Source organism: Neodiprion fabricii, chromosome 2 (genome assembly GCF_021155785.1).
Source record: "Neodiprion fabricii isolate iyNeoFabr1 chromosome 2, iyNeoFabr1.1, whole genome shotgun sequence".
Lineage (NCBI taxonomy): Eukaryota > Metazoa > Arthropoda > Insecta > Hymenoptera > Diprionidae > Neodiprion > Neodiprion fabricii.
Window position 1 is genome coordinate 12389122 of NC_060240.1, and position 20596 is coordinate 12409717.

General features: G+C 41.2%; 1 protein-coding gene across 2 annotated transcripts in view; it reads left to right on the top strand.

Moving 5' to 3' along the window:
- The first annotated feature begins 7411 nt into the window (after positions 1 to 7411).
- The window catches only part of LOC124175667 (T-box transcription factor TBX20-like), a 34293-nt gene continuing 21108 nt past the window's right edge, over positions 7412 to 20596 (top strand). For both annotated transcript variants that reach the window (XM_046556070.1, XM_046556071.1), the window contains exons 1-3: positions 7412 to 7762; positions 12845 to 13217; positions 19352 to 19625. In XM_046556070.1, coding sequence (XP_046412026.1) covers positions 7642 to 7762; positions 12845 to 13217; positions 19352 to 19625 — 768 coding nt within the window. In that variant the 5' untranslated portion in view covers positions 7412 to 7641. The remainder of the gene's footprint in view (positions 7763 to 12844; positions 13218 to 19351; positions 19626 to 20596) is intronic.

Consider the following 20596-nt stretch of genomic DNA (forward strand, 5'->3'; position numbering starts at 1 on the left):
ACTAGATTGGACTAAACCATTTCACAGAACAATCGACTTCTAACGAGTGCGGAGGTGTCGCAAGTAGTCTCTTGAAGATGTGTAACAGCGCGGATGCTGAACTTTTGAAGTAGAGTTGATAACCGGGCGGCGGGGTGAGATAAGCTTCTTTCAAAATTAGAACTGAACTCTTAGCGAGGCAATCTGCACCGGTTGGCTCTACTGTGTTTAAGACGATGAAATAAAAGTGGGTATACAGCAGGAGGATAGGCAGATGGTGGTGGTTTGAACGTAAATGTGCATCCATCATTCTTTCGCATTGCCCCTCCTTAATCACTAAATAAGTCGTTCAATTAAAAAACTAATTTCGATTGCAGTCCCAGAGCGGCCGTTTAGCGTTCCACCTAGGCCGGAATAACCGCTGAAAAAGTAAAGTGGGGTGTGCGACTTGAGGTTTCGCTTCTCGCTCAGGATTCTTTGCGAGATCGCGTTGGCAATTTCAGACCCCAAGTCCTAATCGCTCTCTTTTTTCCCCTTAACCACCATGGGTCGTCATAAACAAAGAGAAGCCTGCCACTGCTGTTGAATACTAAAAAGAGTCAATCGCCAGTAACGAGCCAAAACGAACGCAAGGTTATAGCAACAACATCTTGAACTCCTCAGGTGTAAAAAGAGATTAAGAAAATCCAGGTATTTGGTACGCCATAGAATCGTCAATAAAGTGCAGAAGTCTGCTTAGATCAATATGGCGTCGCACTGAGCTATCAGCTGATTGTTTTCAGCCAAATATTGAGAATATCCTGTCAGAGAAAACGTCGTGCAGCAAGCTGTTGGACTATTGTCTTGTAACATTGACTGAGAAAATATTAAAACGCAGGTCATAAAATGAATTTTATGATACAACACGACCCGTATGCAAAAAGGAGTGTAATGTAAATTTTCTTCCGCTAGATGGCGTCTGCGAGTACAAACAACACCTTCGAAACCCTTCTCGATCGAATCATTCCGATTCTCGTAGCTTTCAGGCTCACTAGCTACTGTATAACCGCGACTCGAGATTCAGTTCGGACGGCACGAGCTACTCGAGAGGGTTGCCCGAATCGAGTGGGTCGAGTGTGCCCAGAGTAAACGACGACAAACTGCACGCTGAGTGGTTCCACTTGAAAATCACGACTAGGTGCAACGTGGTTTATACAATGCGATGTAACCGTGTACGTATAGATATATTGCATGTGTATATATGTGTAGATATATGTATATACAAAAAGTATGTGCTGCAACATGCGTATGGCGGATGTATACATACAGTGAAGATAAAGCGAGATAGAGAGAAGATGAAAAAAAAAAAAAAAGAATATACGGAGACGCGTCTGAAAGGCTGCTGGAGGCTAAATATGAGTGTATACATATAATGCAAGGTATAAAAGTCAGAGAGCTAAGTTCTCGAGGGCGTCTAGCCCGCGATGGCGCCACACCCTTGAAAACGGAGGCATGCAGTGACACGTGTACCGACCGAGCTGCAGGCGTGGGTCGCGGCCGATTGAAGAAGGTAGGCAGCGGGATAGATAGGTGGTTACGTAGGTTGGTAGGTGTGTTACGCTTGGTGTTAGAACATGTGTTGGGGCGTGTGGGACGGGAGGGGGGGGGGGGGGCTGGGAGCGGAGTGACGAGGAAGGAGGGCTGCCCATGAATAAGGCATGTCGAGCGAGCGCCGCGCATCCACTTATACAAACTCGAGGAGAGGAATTGGAGGTATACACACTGCATTGATGCAGTATAAACTGTCGGAATGGACGTCGCTGCTTAATGATCGTCAGGGTGGAAGGGCGCAGGGTGGAGGGATTATACTTATAGCAGGTAGACAGTCGCTATAAGAGTAGAACGAAAGTGCTGAACCATCGTTTTAATATTTATGGGTACACACGTCCGTCAGTTCGCTGTATAACTTCGGTCTTTCTTATACATGCTGCATATTGCATATAACATACATTATACATCTATACGTATATGTATGTATACGATGTATGCAGACACAAGCATACATGTGGTACATATTCGTCTTAGGCATCGTTTTACACGTATCTTTATCTGTTCACGCATGTTTTTCACTTTACAGATTATACGGGGCCTGTACGTATAGTACAGAATGCGATTCAAGTTAGTAACGATTACGTATAACGAAACGCTAGAAAGCAGTCACCATTTGCGGCATTGGAATTACTCTGGAGGGGTTAAGTTTTCAAAATTTCAGTATGCGTTTTTCATTGCAGGTTACTGAATAATTTTAGACAATCAGTAACTATCGGAACAACGAACTTCGATCAAAATATACAAACTTTAGGCATATTTTTATTATTCATCTTTCGGAGCAATCGTCTTTTTCAATAACCGAATTGCGTTATTATTACTCTTTTTTACTTCTTAGCTTACGTATAATGTCTATATTCGGTTTTATTTTCAATCATATCGAATATATTTTATCAAGTATGTTCATACTTCTGCAGCTGTAGATTCTAATGGGAAATACTAAAATCGAACTTAGAACCAAATTATAGTGAAATCTTGTCACAACTCACAATTCACTGTATGATTTGGAATTTTTCGCTAATATATCAGCATTTGAAGTGAAATTCAGAATATATATCAATTATAGAGGTTTTTAGAAAAATTCAATGATTTTTTTCACGACGCTAATATCAATTTCTCTGTTTATTTTGCAACATCGAAGTCACACTTTAAATAATATTCACTTTGGTTGAAATTGTGATTCTTCGGTATTCTATGGTTTACCGATTATAATTCCTCAATTATAACTAGAAAAATGTGCGATTACCCTAAAAATTTCCACTCCACAGATACTTTTAAAATTCTGTTGGATTTCTTTAGAAAAGAAGTTACAGGGTTATGCTTCGCGTCGATTGAAAACAATTTCCTAAATCAAAAAATAATTCCAGAGAATTGCAAATAAAATATTTCTGTAAAGCGCGGATTATTTAACGTGCAAAAGGTAAAGAAAATGGAAAGATCAACTAATTCCTACGTTCGCGGAAAATTCATTTTGATGTGGAATTCTGCGTCGCGAACCCCATAGGGTGAATTAGTATGACGGCCGACCTGCAACCCCATTGCTTATTTTGGAAGCAGGAAACAACTAAGAGTCCACGTCTACGCACATAACATAGAAACGGAAGCTGGAAGGGAAATGTCTCCCTGCGGGTCTTGTAACTGCACCTTCCGTTGAATAATTTAATACGGTTTCCTCGCATCTTGGTTCAGGTATAAAAGAATTATACGGTCCCACTTATCACACTACCTGAAACGTCAGTTGACGCCTGCAGTCAAGTTTCTCTCTTCTATAAATATCTCTCCATGAAACGTATACCGTATACAACATTTTCGTGAGATTGAACTTTGCAGTCGGAAACGTACGCCTCGTGATCACTGTTTCAACCACTCGGCTGTTTTACTTTTTCTTCGAGTGTACAAAATACTGACGTTCGGTTGATCAGGCTAAAAATATACTCGAGCATAAAAAGTTACCTCAGGTTAAAAGGAATTTCCATTGAGAAAAATTCCACCTTCAGCCGTATAGCTATCGTTCTATATATGTAATATGTATAATAGTAACGTGCAAGTTATACTGTTGGAGCCATGCCAACCAAATTTTGGTGTTACTACAATATTTAAACAACTCAACTCTGGATACACGTTAGATAATTGTGTTGAATTATTTGCAGGTAGACGGAACTTGTTAATTTTCGTTACAAAACAATATCCGTGTAAGGAAATAATTGTGTCGGTGTATAGGAGTTATACGTAGTGGAAACAGTCAACGTCTTGTGATTCGACGAACATCGTATATTTTTTTCATTTTGTTAATTAGGGATTCAATTAATTGCTTATACAGAATAACTGAGAATAACACACTGAAACGAAATTCAGTTTCGAAAGTTACTAGGAAATTACAGTAAAATGGAAATATATCATTACAACGGCGTTCCAGATATTATCGGAATTAAAAGAGAATACCTTGCAAGTAACTATATTCGTCGTCTGATCATATACTGGTAAATATCATGAATTTTTTGCTACTTTAAGCATCAAGCCTGTTCATTCAGTTCACTACGTTTATTATGAACACAAGGACACTTTATAATTGATGCACCGACATCAAATTATAAAATAAACAGAATTTGTTACTTTTATATAAAAAAAAAAGATCCTAAGGTTTTCTGGTTAATTCTGGTAGCAAAAGTAATTCTCATTTTGTACCCAGGATCATCATATTTTCCGGTTGTACTAAAAAGTGAACACAATCACGGACTGTACAGCACAGTAGCGACGACTTTACATGCACACTGTATGCTATAAACTGATTGTAAGTGAAATGTCAGGCACTTTAGTTTTTATCGGTCAGCAAAACGCGAGCCGCAGTTGAAGAGATGAACTCTTCGTTGCACTGTTGAAATTTGTGTCAAGCATGTCGTTACGTTTTGTTAGGTAGGAAGGAAGGACGACACGGCGAGTCCTGCGACGAGGTTCCTTCGGCAAGTCTGGCCATGGTCTGATGCAGAAAAACTTGGGGCACAGGGGGCCACATTCCGCGTGGGTGGCCCGGAATCGTTCCTTTACTCCCACTCAGAGGCGTATCGTCCCTTCGGATGATGAATGACTGCGCGTTGACTCCCTTCTCATCCAACTCGGGCCTGGATCTCGTTGCGATTTGCATCCGGGCTACCAGCTTCGAAACCAGTCCAACTTAATCCCACAATCACCGAACCATTCAACAGCACAAGGATAGTCGTCTTTTGTTTCGGTGCATGTGCTAGTTGACTTCGATGTGTCGCCGATGCCAATGTGAAAAAATATTATTGGCCAGGAAGTTTTCGAGTCAAAGCAGTTGATACGGAAATTTTAAGTAAGTTGCATAACCTGTAAGATTTTACGATGCGCGCAATCTGATTCATGCAAATGACAATTAGAATGAATGCTCGCAGACGTTGCTTTGCAATTAAAAATACAATTGTAATTTGCAATTTGATACCTAATTGAAAAATCCGGATCAGACGAAGTTGGCAGGCATGTTTTATCGCAACGAAAAAAAATTGGTGCATGCACACCTTGAGGTGTAGTTACCTGATACTGTCACGACCTAACAAGACGTAATAATACCTGAATAATTACCGAACGAATTGCCAGTACAGGTTTGTAGTTGTGTAGAACTTGTTTTCTTTTGGGATTATAGCGATGATGAAGCAAAGCGGAGAACTTTTTCACGTAGCGAGTTGAGCTGAGATTTTGTCTAAATCCGATTGCCGATTGACTCGTGTTTTGTGTACTTACAACTCATGTGTACATACATACACATACTTACGTATTGTTAATATGTGTACATATCTGTCGGTGATCTTAACGACGCGTAACGTATACACTATACGTATATAGAAATGCATGTAAGTGCCTACTCAAAGCGAAAGAGAGAGACAGAGCGAAAGAGGGAGAGCCAAACCAAGGGTCTATTTTGTGGCTGATTTTACAAGCCGCTTAGCGGCAGCTCGGCTACCTGAAGGAGGTTTCGGCTGTTCGTATTAAACGGGAAATCCTTTGTGGTTTACTTCGTGGGCACGACGACCAGCCAGCGTTTCAGATGCGATTCAGATGGCAAATGCGATATTTTGACGTGCCCCAAAAAAATATTATAATCACAATAGGCCTCCCTTCACCTGAACGTCTTGCCTGTATTAATTCGTACCGTTGTGCTGCTCGCTCACAAACGTCTCGTATATGCGAGGCTTGCATCCTGCCGGCAGATGCGTATCTGTCTTTCGCCAGCTTTCAAGTCGACTTACAGATAATGCGTTGTTCGACTTCTGTGCTGGGTTTCAACTTTCCGCGAGTGTGCGTGATATATTTTCTTCAAATTTTCTCACCATTCAACCTGTGACCAGCACAATATTTCAAAAAAAAACTGACCCCGCAACTATCGAGTATACAGATTGGTACACCGAGAGAAATTTTTAGTTCCGGTTACTTTCATTTTTTACCACAATCTAGTAGTCAAAAACTAGAAAGTCTAGTATCCATCACTATTCTTTCTCATTACGATCGTTGTTGCTATATTTTCGTGTAACTGTTGCGAAAATTTAATGCTTGTGCAAGAATAAATTGACGTTAAAGCCTTTTTTAACTAAAAAAGTAGAGTAAACCTCAGAAACTGATTTTGCGTTGCAATTATCAAACAAGTATCGACAATAGCGCAAAATAATTACGCGTACTTCGTTTTTCGTAATTCCCACAATGACTCAAACATTTTTTTTTTCCAACGATATTTGGTTTACTGAATTTTTCTAGTTACTATAACAAATGAAATTTTCCTCGGTGTATATCTATGTACTCGTAAATGACAATTTCTGCCCTAGTTAAAGAATATATCGTGTACGTTTTTTTTTTTTTACCAGAATTCGAAAAGTTAGTGAAAAATCTGCGGTATTGTCAATGGATTACGATACACTTTTGGAATAGATTTCAATATCAATTTTTCGTAAAAACTCTACACGTTGTATTTTCTTTATTATCATGCAGCTCCCAAGGAATCCTGATTTTTTTTCTGTAAAATCATTTGTTGAATATCTAAAGTGTGCCAATTACGTTTTGGCGCACTATAGAATTTTGGAGTATTTACTTAAATATGGTTGGAAATATCCTTTCACAATGGACGAATTTTCGGATTATCCAAACAGCTTGGGCTTTAGGTTTATTGACCATAATTGCTCCACCTCGTTACGGGTGAATATAAGTCACCATTTGCCGACTTAGCGCCTGTTCCAAGTGAAACATACATTTTGTCCTGCATTACGAATATTGTGCCTTTTGGTTGTAATCTTGATTGTATACCTATAATCGAAGTGGTGTTGAACCGAAATCGACGGTACTAAAAAACACACGCACATACCCAACTGGACAAAACGCCAGAGAGGTAGTGTAAGATCCTCGCACCAAGATCCTTTGTGGTGATTCTTTAATGGCGGTTCTCTTGTGTATCACGTCACATGCGGTGCGAAACGGGGATCCGGTGGCCGTAACCAGACCAGCAGCACAGTTTGATTTTTCTGCTGCGACGTTCTACGGTAGGTGTGCCTTCGGTGTGGCCGGCGGAGCGCGACGCCCGGTGAACAAACATGTTACTATCCCAATCGATCTGTTCGAGCGCTGAGTGTTCGGGAGTGAAAAGCGGCGATCCTCTCCCTTAAGCGCCCAAGTCCACGCCTCCGATCCCGTTGCAATCACTCTACGCCCCGCCCACCGGGCTCGGATTGGTCATTGGCGGTGTGGGCGGAGCGAGCGCGGCGTTGCGCGCGCAGCGTCTTATCGCTCGCGCTCGCTGTGGAGGGGAGAAGACTGGGGAGGAGGAGCGGAGGTCAGTGAGGATCGGGAAGTCGGCTGGCGCAGACGCGTTGTGTGCCGCGAAAACGCAGCTGAACGAACGCGTATCATCTCGCAACCGAGCGGTGCGCGTGTGGCGATTCCGGATTTTCAACCGGCTAATTCATGTGTGGGATTATCGCTATATCAACGTTTTCTTGAACGGTGCTGAGCGCTGCACGGACAAGGCGCGCGCTAAGTGAGGGAGTGCCGGATACCCTAGTGTTGTGCGACGCAAGAATGCCCGCCAAGGGGGAGAGGGGCAAGGCGACGGACTTCAGCATAGCGGCCATCATGGCGCCCAGAGGTCCTTCGTTTGGACATTACCACCTGCAGGGTCTCGCCAACGGCACCACCAATGGTATGACAAATTCGGCCTTGCCCTAACGCGCTCGGACCACCCGCAAGATTTCCGGGAGTTCCAAAAAACGCGATAGTCATCTAGTACAGAGTGCGATACTTCTTCTTGGCTTGCAGACCTTATGCCCGCTTTACCTGTAACCCAGAGGTCCGTTCCACCCTCTATTTTCACTGGCTCACAGCGGGGTGCAGGTTTCACTTTCACGGTTCACCACTGCTCGTGCAACAAGACGGTATAACGAGCACGGAAAATTCAACATATCCAAAATTCTTTTGCCATATTTCTGGTCTTCCGTGTTCGAGATCGCGCATAAAATGATCTTTGTAAATGATTCTTGTCAAATTCCTCGAGGTCTATGAACTGTGAATTCTTATACGAATTGCGTTAGAGTATTCGGAGCGATTTTGAACAATTAACGTTATTCGTTTATGTATGTTGGAACACTGTAGTTTCCGTCGTGTTCTTCACTAGCTTTACTTTCTTGCGGTAATTTCGCCGCCTTTAGGTCGTAGCTCGATGATACTAATCAAATAATTCGACAGTTGGATGAATTTACACACGGGACACTGTAATCACTTTCGCATCGCATTGACAGGTTTAATCGCAGCCAATAGGCGTGTACCTTTCAAGTTTTGCAAGTTGTAATCTGGTTATTAACGTGCCATATTCTAGTGCTAGGTGTAATATTCAAACAGCTGCAGCTGGACTGTTTGACTAGATCTTAATCAGTCTTGATGTACGCATTTTTCTCCAATGAATACGAAATGTGCCGAATATTAGGTATATCGGGATCTGAACGACGTTTCGAAATTCGGCCTCATCGTTGACGACGAATTAGCGCTAAATTTGCTTCACGACGTCTTCGATCGATTCATCGAAAATTTTTCGCAATTATATGGGAGGTGGATTGATCCGTTAATGCAGGATCTTTGTCGACGTGTTTCTTCTGCAGCACCTGGCGTCGTAAATGGCGTCGACTGCATGCATATGTCCTTCCTAAAATAGGGTTACGAGTAATAAAGCAAATATTGAATTAACAAAATTAAATACTCAGTGCAAATAATTGTACATACAAGAAGACAGATGTCGCGTATTACTACTTCAGTATTGAAACATTATGTATCAGGTAACGCTCGATTTTTTCGGAAACGCGTCTATATTTTATTATATTTGAAGAGTATTTCATTTTGCTTGAAGCTGTTGTTCATTCTGAAACGTTCCGATGTACTTGACTCGGGATTCTATGATTATATACCGAATCTCCCGCGTTTTTTACCAGTGAGGAACTTGGCAACGGAACCCGAGCCGCAACTTTATAACTTGTTTGAACCTCTTTGAGGTTTGAGGGTTACTATATATTTGTAGTTCAGATATGCTAACTCAAATTTCGGTCTCATTTACATCTTCCGTAAACCTCACAGCCGAGTTTTACTCAACAGAGCCCAAAGTTCTCAAAAACTGTAGATCGAAATTGAACCTGGTATCTGCAGAACTCGAGAAAAGAAAACCGCAAGCATTATTTGACGTCCAAACCAAGAATATTGCATTTGAGTCTTTCTAGGGTCAAATGGGTCCCAATTTTGGTGCTGATTATAACTTTGAAACATCGGAATAAGAACTTTTTGACTTATTTTTTACTCAGGGGTTTCCTATTTGAGAAAGTTTCACTTTAGTGTAAAAAAAAATCGAAATTTTCCCGAGGTCCAAATGAGGTTTAGGTAAAATTTCGAGGCGCTAACGGGTAATTAAGATTAGGTATAACACGTTCATGCGACATCTTGTTTATACTTTCAAACGATTTTACAGACCTCAAGTAATAATTGAAAATCTATTTAACGTTGAAATATTACACAGAGAAATGAGTATAGGAAAACTTTACATATGGTTAAGTAGCAGTTGGTTTACCGTCGCAATACGACGATTATTCGGATTCTGTAACACAATTCTTACTATACACAGTATAAAACTCATCCTCGTTCTGCGACGGTAAATTCAACGCTTATTATGTCGCACGTGAATACTTAGTACAGCTACCCTTTTCTCCGTGCATGCATTTCTAAAATATATCGATAATTTGAGGGTCCGAAGCGTTGGAACTTTTCTCTTCTGTCTGCGATTTTTGTGAAAACACTATTCAGTATTATAAATGTACACAAATTAATCCTCGCACTACTATTCTGACCTATGAAGCTTGGATTTTGATACCTTGTCGTGCTGAAATACCGGATAATGATGTCACAAGTATGGCACGCATTCAAAACACGTTTCAGCTCTCGTGAATGAATTCTATAGTTACTTTTCGTTATTTATATCAATGAATTAAACGTGTAGAAGATTTATTTTCGCGATGTCATTTTATTTCAACAGACTTAATCGGAGAAATACGGAGAAATTTTATTTAGTAAACCCAATTAAAATGTTGAGCGAACGTCACTCGGAATATTCAACTCCACATTTAATCTTGGCGATTATTATTTACCCGCCTTTACTTGTGGTGTGCCAAGTTTTATTATTACATACGATGCCAACGCGATTGCGAATTAATTTGCTTTGCACGCGATCTTCGTGTTCGCAATTCAAATTAGTATGATTGATAAAATCCGTCTTGAAGTAGGTACAGCGAAAGATTTCGTCCCATAACAATTTATGCGCACGACTCAAAGTGTATCCTGAGAGTTCGCGTACAATATTCCTTTGCCTGCATTGATGATGAATTGGTCTCATATCTGTTCATTATCCACGTTTTAAGTGCGTTTTAAGTGTCACGAAATCGTTGTCGGAGTCCTTAGACGGTAGGAAAAGATATAGGAAGTAAACGTGGCTAGCGCCAGAAGCAGCTGAGCAAAGGAAAGTGTTTTTTCCACTCAACATGCGGTCTTCGTAATTAATTATCCCATGCAATGTCCAATTAAAGCGGCGAGCGCTTCAAGTTGAGTGCAATTTGTATCTAATATTATACTTGCCCCGAACAGTAAAAAATATTAAATTAACTGTGAGCAATGAAAACATGGATCGAAAATGTTTGTCCAGTTCAGCGGTACCGTCACGCGAGAGAACTATAATCGAACAAGGAATTGGTAAGCTCGAGTCGATTGGGTCGAATTTCATTCAAAGAATCATTCTTCCCAAAGTGATACAAAATTCCAAATCCTTAATTCAAGTATAGTATAAATAACGTTTAGCTGTTTATCATTGAAAAATTGTTAGAAAATTCTGTTCTTTACCGAATTACGATGGATCAGGTCTCATTTTGTTTGATAATTGGTACTTTATAGTTCACCTGAAACGAATGTCGATTTAAACGTTTATGTATTTTATGATGAAGCACACAAGTTCGCGAATTACGACTTATAAAATAATTTTACACGCAACGTTTTCGCGATTAAATGAAAACCTAAAGAACTTAATTTAACTTTGCAGGAAAATTAGTAGAGAATTTGCCTGTAAAATTTCCCGCAAGTCGAAATTGGTAAGTTGACATATTTTTTACTGTGTATCAGGGATACGTCGTTTTGGAAAAATTCAACTTCATTGAATTTAGCACGAACTCCCAAACTTTGGATTAGCCATTCGGTTAGTCTCCACAATTTCTTGTCCAACCTGTACACTGTAATAAAAATGCGGTGTGGACAGCTTCTATAAACTATAATTAATTTGTTATCAGTATAAAACGATTTGATGTTAAATTTTCGAATTTGCCACATAAATTGTTTTATGCTAAGCAGTTAACACCGCTAATTTTGTTTAATTTTATCGCCAACATTTTTTACAGCCTACGTCCGATGCAATTTCTTGAACCAACATTTCCAAGGTGTGTCACGGCCTTGTCTCATCGAGATATTAATTATATTTGTCACAAGGATAATTAGCGCCTGGTTCTAAGCGAATCGCGTCGTTTCATCCGCAATGATCCGCTTACCGCCGACGTGCAGCTCATGCCGCGACTTTCACGAGTTACGGTAATTCCTTCTCTGCAACGCATTCGAGCAGTGATTAGCGTGGGTTATTCGTGTAAAATTTTACACTTATACAGTATGTCAAGACGTAACTTTCCTCTCGGTATGCGTATACGTATACCTATGCGCAGATGCGTGTGTGAACGATACGTATATACCTAGTATATTGTTGAGGTTCTCTTCAAGCGGTGCTTTCGCACTCGTGGCAACTCGAGCGTTGCCTCATGCTTCAACGCAATTCATATCTTTCTTATTTGTTTCTACAAATTCTTTAGTAGCATCAGCGGCAGAAATAGCTAATAATAATGATAAAAGCACACTTATAGCGTTTCAGCTTGTCGCGGAATCACGTTAACCAATTCAGGGCAAGCCTGAACGGTCTTAGTTACAAATATTTTCAGATTTTCTTTAATTTTTTTTTTTTTGTTCTCTCGCAAAGTCGAGGCGTGCAAAGATCGGAAAGGATGGTAGAACTTGTGTAAATCTTCGTGACAATTCAAATTGTCTAAAACTAATTTTCAAATCAAATATTCGTCGAAGAAAATGTCGTTACGATCGAATTCAAAGTGTGCGTGTTCAAAGTGTTCTTTTTCGCAATTTTGATTGCCAAGATAACTCACAGCTGTGTCAATTAGTGTTTGTTGAGATTGATCTGCACTTGTTTGTGCGATGCTTAGTGAAGACACCGAGCTTCTGTAATTCCGTCTTTTTAAACTTGGATTTATTAAAAGCTCATGGGACGTTGGACCTTTATGGTTTAACGACCAATTACGAAAATCCTTTTTACCTATTTTCCACCTTCTATTAATAGAATATCTGCAAATCGTGGGAAATGATAGGTTGTATGATCGCGAGAAATTGTCGAAAGCACCTATACGCTGGTTTTCGGTGAGTTTGAGGTTACGACAGGTTGCACGTCTTGTAATTTTCATCCACTTTTCGGATCTGTCCAAGTGCAAATTTGCAATCATTAAAGATACTTCGTCACTCAGGATAGACAATCGAAAGTGTAAAATCAAAAATTTGAACAGTTCCATTCGCGTCTCGATCGTGATTATCGAGTTTTTTCAACCGATGAGAAGTGCTTCAAAAATTCCTGACGCCGAGTTTCCTTTCTGTTTACCAGGCGTTCAAACGACGCCAGCGGATCTTGTTGCTGCTGCGACTGCCGTGGCCGAAGAAGTCCTGGACGACGATGACGAGGGTGAAGACGGGGTCGGTGAAGGTGAGAGTGAGGACGCGGAGAGATCGACCAATGACGAGGAGCAGGAGGTCGACGTCGACGTCGAGGAGTGCAGCAGCGTCGAAGACACGTCGCCGAGCCTACTCGAAGAACAAGTCTCAGCCAAGCTTGACGGTGACGTTGAACGGAGACACCGCCGACGGACGAGCTGCAATTCCGACGAATTGCGGGACGTCGAATGTCACTTGGAGACCAAGGAGCTTTGGGACAAGTTCAACGACCTTGGGACCGAAATGATCATCACCAAAACGGGCCGGTAAGTTTGAATCCGAATTCGCCGTTTCGACTTCAACGTTCCGTGCTGAGACAAATCCTGATCGCGTTTACAACCGAGAAATTGGATGCTTTTTTGAGGTCGAATTTTTCGGGCAAATCGCAATTATATGCAGTTCACTACAATGAGAATAAATTTTATCTTGATGGGTTTTGATCAGTTCCATTTAAAACGAAAACTGGTAATGTACGTTCGTTATAATTCACCATTCCAATTCGATTCCCCAACGTTAAATAAACGTGCCATTTATTCCCACTGGACACTTTTAGTTTATTCTATGCGTGGAATTTTTTTTCTACGGATATTTTGCAGGGTCAAGGATTATCGATTTTACTTGTTAGGTAATCACAGAGCGCTAATAGCTGCTTAATTCAGTTGTATCGGCATATATCGACCGTAACAAATATGGTGGTACAACACGATTTTACAAGTTTCAATTCTTTTGACGGGATTTAATCAAAGAGGAATTAGTTTGATGTTTGGTATTCTGCATTACGAAATACAAAAATCCGTAAGAACTCAAAGAAAACATCGTTACTAAGTTTTGGAATATTTTTCCGAATCGAAATGTTTTATTGTTTGTATTTAGGTGACTAGCATAGCTATGGTATCGGAAAAGGTTACCGGTATCCAGCCACCTAACTCAGCATTACCTAAAAACTTTTTAAGTTGTACAAGACCCGTTTAACAAACGTGTCAGTCTCGGCGACAATTCAAAATTCAGACCAATCAGGTGGAATTGTGGATCGCGACAGGCGGTCCCTCACCACTGCATCGTCCCTGTTCACCTTCGCTGCTCTTTCTCAGTCAGCTTCTCGTTGATCCTTTCCCACGCTTGGCACCGCGCTAATTCAACCTCGCCGTAAAGTTTTTCTTGCAACGGCAGTTGCACCTATTTGCGTATGTATTTAAATAATGTCAGAATCAACGAGGACGGGGACAAAACTATACAATTAAAAAGTAAAGTTTAAGTTTAAGATTCTGGGTAAAAAGAAAATGTTCTCTTCGCATTTTTTTTCATAACTCGAGAAATCATTGTTGAGTAGAGGTGAAACAAACAACCCATCCGAATCGATGTTTTTATTTTATTCTGGTAACATTTATTTTTTGATTAAGCGTTTGCATTCCTAACATTATATAAACATAATCAAAAAGTGAGTATGTCATATACATTCGTTCGACAGCTGCATGTGACACATCGATAAAGTATTTTTTACTTCATATCGGTAATAGCGGAAACCAGATGTTGTTGAGATATGCATAGAAATGTAACAGCATCTGCTGACTCTTGAAGAAGCAAAAAACGCAAAAGACACAAAAACACTCTAATCGCTGAACGGCAGATGTCATGATAGTTGTTAAAATGAAAAATACTAAATGAGAAAAATGATGAACGAAAAAAAATATGGTTAGAAATTTCTTCTATCAGTTTTTGCGATCGAGCAATCAAAGCGTTTTAGATTTCGGTAAGCGAGATGCAATTTTCATATAATTATCCGACTGGCCGCACTGCTGCGATGCGCATCGTAATCATACAGCGCCGGAGGATCACCTGCCAGAGTTCATTATATACATACGAATGCAGGTAAATGTGTGATATAAACCCATCTATAAGCTTCGAGTGAAGTTGTCTTCATAGATTACATAGCTTCAGAGCGATAAGCTCACAAAACACCGCATCGTAGTCCTGCGGCAGAAATCGCTGAACCGCCAAAAACTGCCTGTTTTTACTCACCCGTTCATTATACGTACATTATATCACACTTTTCCAACGCGACGTTAACTCGACGAATAACGGCTCCACGAGTAATTTCAAAAGCTTTCACAACGAGCCAAAAGTACCGGCGGGTTTCCTTGCTCACGCGAGCATTGATCATGGGATGAAATAAGAAATCGTCAAGTTTCTGAGAAACGGATTTTGTGTTTCATCCTTCAGAATCTTCCCTCCCTCACCAGGTATCAAGGACTAATTTTATCAACCCGCGCGACGGTGAGAGTGTAAAAATACTAGACGCAGCGGATCTGCGAAAAGCACGAAGGCAATAACAGCTTAATAGAGAGTCTTTACAAGCGAGAATCTGAGACTCGACGGTGGCGCCGCCACGTGGCTTGGCTATCGACTGACTGCGAGGTCAGTGCGTGTGTTCCCGTGAGTGTATAAGCCAGGCAGGATGTGTCTATGGGCTGTCACGCGAACTGTTCATCAGTGGCGTCTCACCCACTCGGCGTCCCAGAGGTAGGAAGGTAGGATCGGTAGGCGCTGTGCGCGTCTACCTTTGTGTTAGGGTTGTGCGACATGAAGGCTTGCCGTGGCGGCAGTCTGCACACAATATGCTGTGCGCCAGAGTCCAGATACATGTGACGCGCTAAGAGAGCGGAGTCGGTTAATGTTGTGTGAGTATGGACGCGATACCCGCAGACATAATTACAATAGTGACACCACCTGGCAGCGCGGTAGAGTCGTTAACTCGGCAAACAGTTGAGTAACTTAGATCGCTATAATATCCACTGCTTCCGTAATCCATTTGTTCGACCCTCTCGGCCCGAGTTGCTGACGAGCTCCCGGGCCGCCCGGGTCGCTCCGGGTGGTTTTGCTCGAGGATTGCTTTGCGAGGGTGGATGAAGGAAGAGGGGCAGGGAGGGGGGTCGCGATTATAGGCTCGTTAGAAGCAAAGAGGGCCGTTTGTTTCGGTTTAATTGACCGACTTCTGCAGGATCGCTCTGACTACGGTGTTTTGTCCAGATCGTTCGGATTTCATGGTCCAGACTTTTTATCCAGATTCGCGTATTTCACTCTAGTCCACTATCGTGGAGGCAATTAAGTTCGTCTAAATCCTCTTCGTCTGGTCTAGTTGTTTTGAAAATCATTCCGTACCCTCGACGAAACCAACAAGATAAACCAATTCGCTTGTCCTTAACATACGGGATCCAATAAGCAAAGATATCGACAAGATTGAACAATTCATATTGTGAAACTCTTTTCTGTATTCTTCGTGGTTGCTTGGCACAAGGCATCGTGAACACAAGGACAATAATATATTCCGGTTGAAAAGTTTAGAGTCGGATAAAAATCTTGAGCCACCATGAACCAAGGGTGTCAAAGGTGCGAGAGACGATATATCTATCAGACTCAAAGAGTCACTGGACAAAGATTTCAGGTAAGAATTCTTCGAGGTGATGATTTCGACAGGGGTCGAAGTATATCGCACGCATCATCTGCATGGTAAAACTTGCCCAAATGGAACTGGGGATAGTCGCCCAGAATGTAGGTACCTACTGCATACTTTTTCATCTCCTTAATTTTCCGCTCTTCTATTTTCGGAGCAGAGGGAATCTTATTGTAATCACCGTGAAATGAAAAGTTGAATCTCTTCACTGGACCCATACGTTTTCAGGTCTAGAGAATTATTTTGATAATTTTCAGTTGGATTTCTAGATGTCATCAATTTTCAACGATCGCGATCAAATGGACATTGATGACTCTAGTCTCAACCGATGCGGTTATCTTGGATCCATAACTGGTTGAATTTCGAACAAAAGTCGTGGAGACATCCTTGAGCTATATCCAAAAATGAAAATGTTGTTTACAGACAATAAATCGAAAACGGGTGCAACTATTCGGGTGACATTGTGGGTTGCTTCAGGAGGCAACGGAATTTGGTAGAACCTGTCGTTTGTATCTAGTTTCGAAAATAAGGAGAACCTATCAAAAGTAAATTTTGGAATTACTGTTTCAGGCAGATATTCACTTCAGTTTTAAAAATATTGGAGTCAAGCTCGGCTAATTATAAGTTTATTTAAGAGTGCTCAATGCGTTGGAAATCAAAAATGTTATAACGAAAGCACAGAAGTTCAAACTTCAAATACTATTTCTGAAATATGTCCTGCTTGCTTTTCTCCATACCACACCGTGATTTCATCGGTACATCCCGTAAGGCAATTTGAAGATAAATTATGGGCTTTTGAATTTTACGAAAAACCGGTTATGCAAATATTCTGAGGCTCCGTAGAAACTGTTCATAGTCGATGAGGCTATGGTTGTATTCATATTGCACCGGGTGGTCGTTATCAGCAACTTACAATTAGCGATGAGTGTTTATTCAAGTGAATTGCGACTCAATGGGGCTGAACACGGAGTAGATTAAACTTGTGCGAAGACCCAAGTTCCGTTTCGTAACCGCGATTTACGTTCCGTGCCAAACTGTTTTAAGCTTCGATTTGTATAAACAACAGTTTGTAAACTTCTTTGATTTATGACAATGACTTTATTTCTAATCATCAAAAATTTATAGTTCAAACAATCGTCGAGATGTGCAATTCCTCAGATAAACATATTGTGCATTGCGGTTAAACGATGTTTCTTAAACAGGCAGAGTGCCAGTTAATCTCCAGTAGATGATTGTCATAGCGCCACAAAATTGGCTGGCGAAGAACAGTGGCATGATGGGTTTGGTCCCTAAAAATACGCCAAGCAGAAGGTTCAGAGTGATGAAGCAAAATAACGCTTGAGCGTATTTGGCGCAGCTCGTCGTCCTGTCAGAGCTTCTTATGTTCGTCCTTAGGCACGCTTCTCGTTTGACTGGGACCGATGAAGTCAGAGCTTGATTAGTTCGGACATCGAAGCCTAGGCTGAAACGTGCCATGTTCATTTGACAAGCGTCGCGATTGACACTCGAGTTGTTCAAACCTCGAGACTGCGGGATTTTTGCCAAATTTGCATTGATGTCGACATCTTGCGATTCCGGGGAATTGCACGACCCTTGACACAATACGCTCTTTCCTCGAGGCGGTAAATTTTTATACTCGCTGCAGAGAAATGGCATCTTATCAAAGCGTGATTCGGTCCTTTGTTTCTTCTTGGTTACAGTTCAAATGCTGAATACCTGAAAAGGTTGCATCGAGACTTTTTGTCATCGTGTGGGTATAATTTGGACGTTGAAAACTGCAGGGAAAATTTGCAAACTTTTTTTAGTATGCTGAAGATCATTTGTTCATACGATTACACAATCAGACATTTTCTTCAAGTCATGTGTTACGAAAAAAATTCAAAGCAGGGCTGTAAAATGTAATAATGACAGAATAACGTTAATTCTTTCATGACCGAAGAATTCAAGAATTCTGTCACTGAAAAGTGTCGAAGACTTACTAACCTCTTATGAATGTAATTGTTCCGAAATAAGTACGGTATTTTAGTTCCTTCGCATTCAGATCCCGGTTACTTTTTAAATTCATAACATCCTCATCCATCGAATAACTTTCTAGTTGACAGAACTCTCTCTCGTGCCTCCAATTTTCAGTTACTTTTCTTCTTCGCAAAAAACCGCCCTGTGGTCATCACAGCTGTGTTTATGCAGTGAAAGGATTTTCATGACGCCATAGCTGGCGAACTTTAATCTCAAAATTCAACGTGTACGTCAGTGTACGTATTTTGATGATCTGAACATGTTGTTATTTTTCGATTAAACAATTGCTGGCCTCGTTTTATCGACCATGTTCACGGTGTCCAAAGATGCGCACATCAATATTCGCCAGGAGATTCAAAGTTGACTTTAGTTGGTCCACGGAAGGAGTTATTCTCCTCCATGTGGAATTATTCTCATTTCTCAACAGGTCATCTTTGAAGGTATGAGTGACGTCCAATGCATTACATCACTGAATACATAACGATTACATATCGAATAGTCAAAGTCCGAGGTGAAACCTGAGAGACATTTACACATCGAAATTACATACCGTCGTTTGCATTTCCACGTTAGGAATTCAGGATTCGTCTTTTTCCGACGCGTTGACTAGTGTAGGATTACATTGAAATCAAATGATAAACGAGTATTTACTTCTGGTCTTGGTCTCGGTAATATAACCCTGGTAATTATGGTATAAATTACAGACTTACCGGTGAGAGCGTAATTGCAATGACAGTGTCGTTAGAAGAAAATCATAAATCCGTGTACGATCAAAGTTCAAGATGAAGAACTTTTAGCCAATGCTCAATTAAACCTGTTCAACTCCAGGCAGCATAGTAGCTTGAATTTTACTGCTGTTATTTCATGCCTGTATCCTATGTTCTCCTCTACGCTGATCAGTAATTCACACTATCGCTTGTATCGATCCGACAGACGGATGTTCCCGACCTGTCGAGTGTCGTTCAATGGCCTGAGATCGGAGGGCCGGTACGCAGTGCTGATGGACATTGTGCCTGTGGACAACAAGAGGTACCGATACGCCTACCACAGGAGCTCGTGGCTAGTCGCCGGGAAGGCAGATCCCCCGGCACCGGCCCGCCTCTACCTTCACCCCGACTCGCCCTTCACCGGGGAGCAGCTGCGCAAGCAGGTCGTCTCCTTCGAGAAGGTGAAGTTGACCAACAACGAGAATGATGAGCAGGGCCAGGTAAGCAATCATTCACGCTTCGCGTTACTTCTTTCACTTTACATCAGCATCCACAAGCACTGAAATGTCTTACTAGGCATATCGGAATAACCGGAGAACAACTATTTTCTCAGACGACGAATGGGGTTACAGTACGTTTCTTTTTATCGCCTCTCATTTTCCGCTATTCTGTCACCAAAGAAGAGGGAATGTGATTTTTGAAAGTCCAGGTCTCACTAGAACTCCACGTCTTTAGGCATTTTTAAAATATCTTCGATCAATTTTTTGATCACGTATCTTTCGAGAACGAATGATGAGATTTTTCCGATTTTGGTCTCAATCGACGCGGTGCTTCCTAACTTAAAATTGACTAAATTTTTAGCAGAACTAGTCTCACCATTCCTGAGGTTCTTGCCACGATAAACAAACGCATTTAGTAAAGTCGAGATAATTTTAGGACCATTCCTTTCACGCACGGCTGTTCTTCGCACTATTTTTTACTCGTCATTCGCGTGATCGGACTTTTCGTTTCCTAAATCTTACGTTTTGTGACTGCTTTTAGCGCCAGTGCGAATAACGACGGCGTAGATTCAAGATAATTATCCATGACACACAATATCACGTATACAGATAGTCGTCGGTCTGTAATCCGTGCTACTTTCCCAAATTACAGACGAGCTATCGCCAAGAAGCGAGGTGCTATTCCTTTATACGTCACGCTCTGGCATATCAACTTTGTTCAGTCGTGAATAAACTCTTTACTTGGCACTATATTAGCTGCCCGCCACTTCGTCCGATCGATCCGCAGGCAAGCTGGTGAAATGTAGGAATATATATCACGTCACAATGTACGCATATACAGGGACCACAGAAACGCGATTTGTGCGTGCACACCTATTTCGCCACTTGATTCTATTAGGAGACCAGGCTACCAGTATATCCGTCGCGAACAAGACTTTCTGCCACTCTGTTCAATTACAGAAGCTCGTACC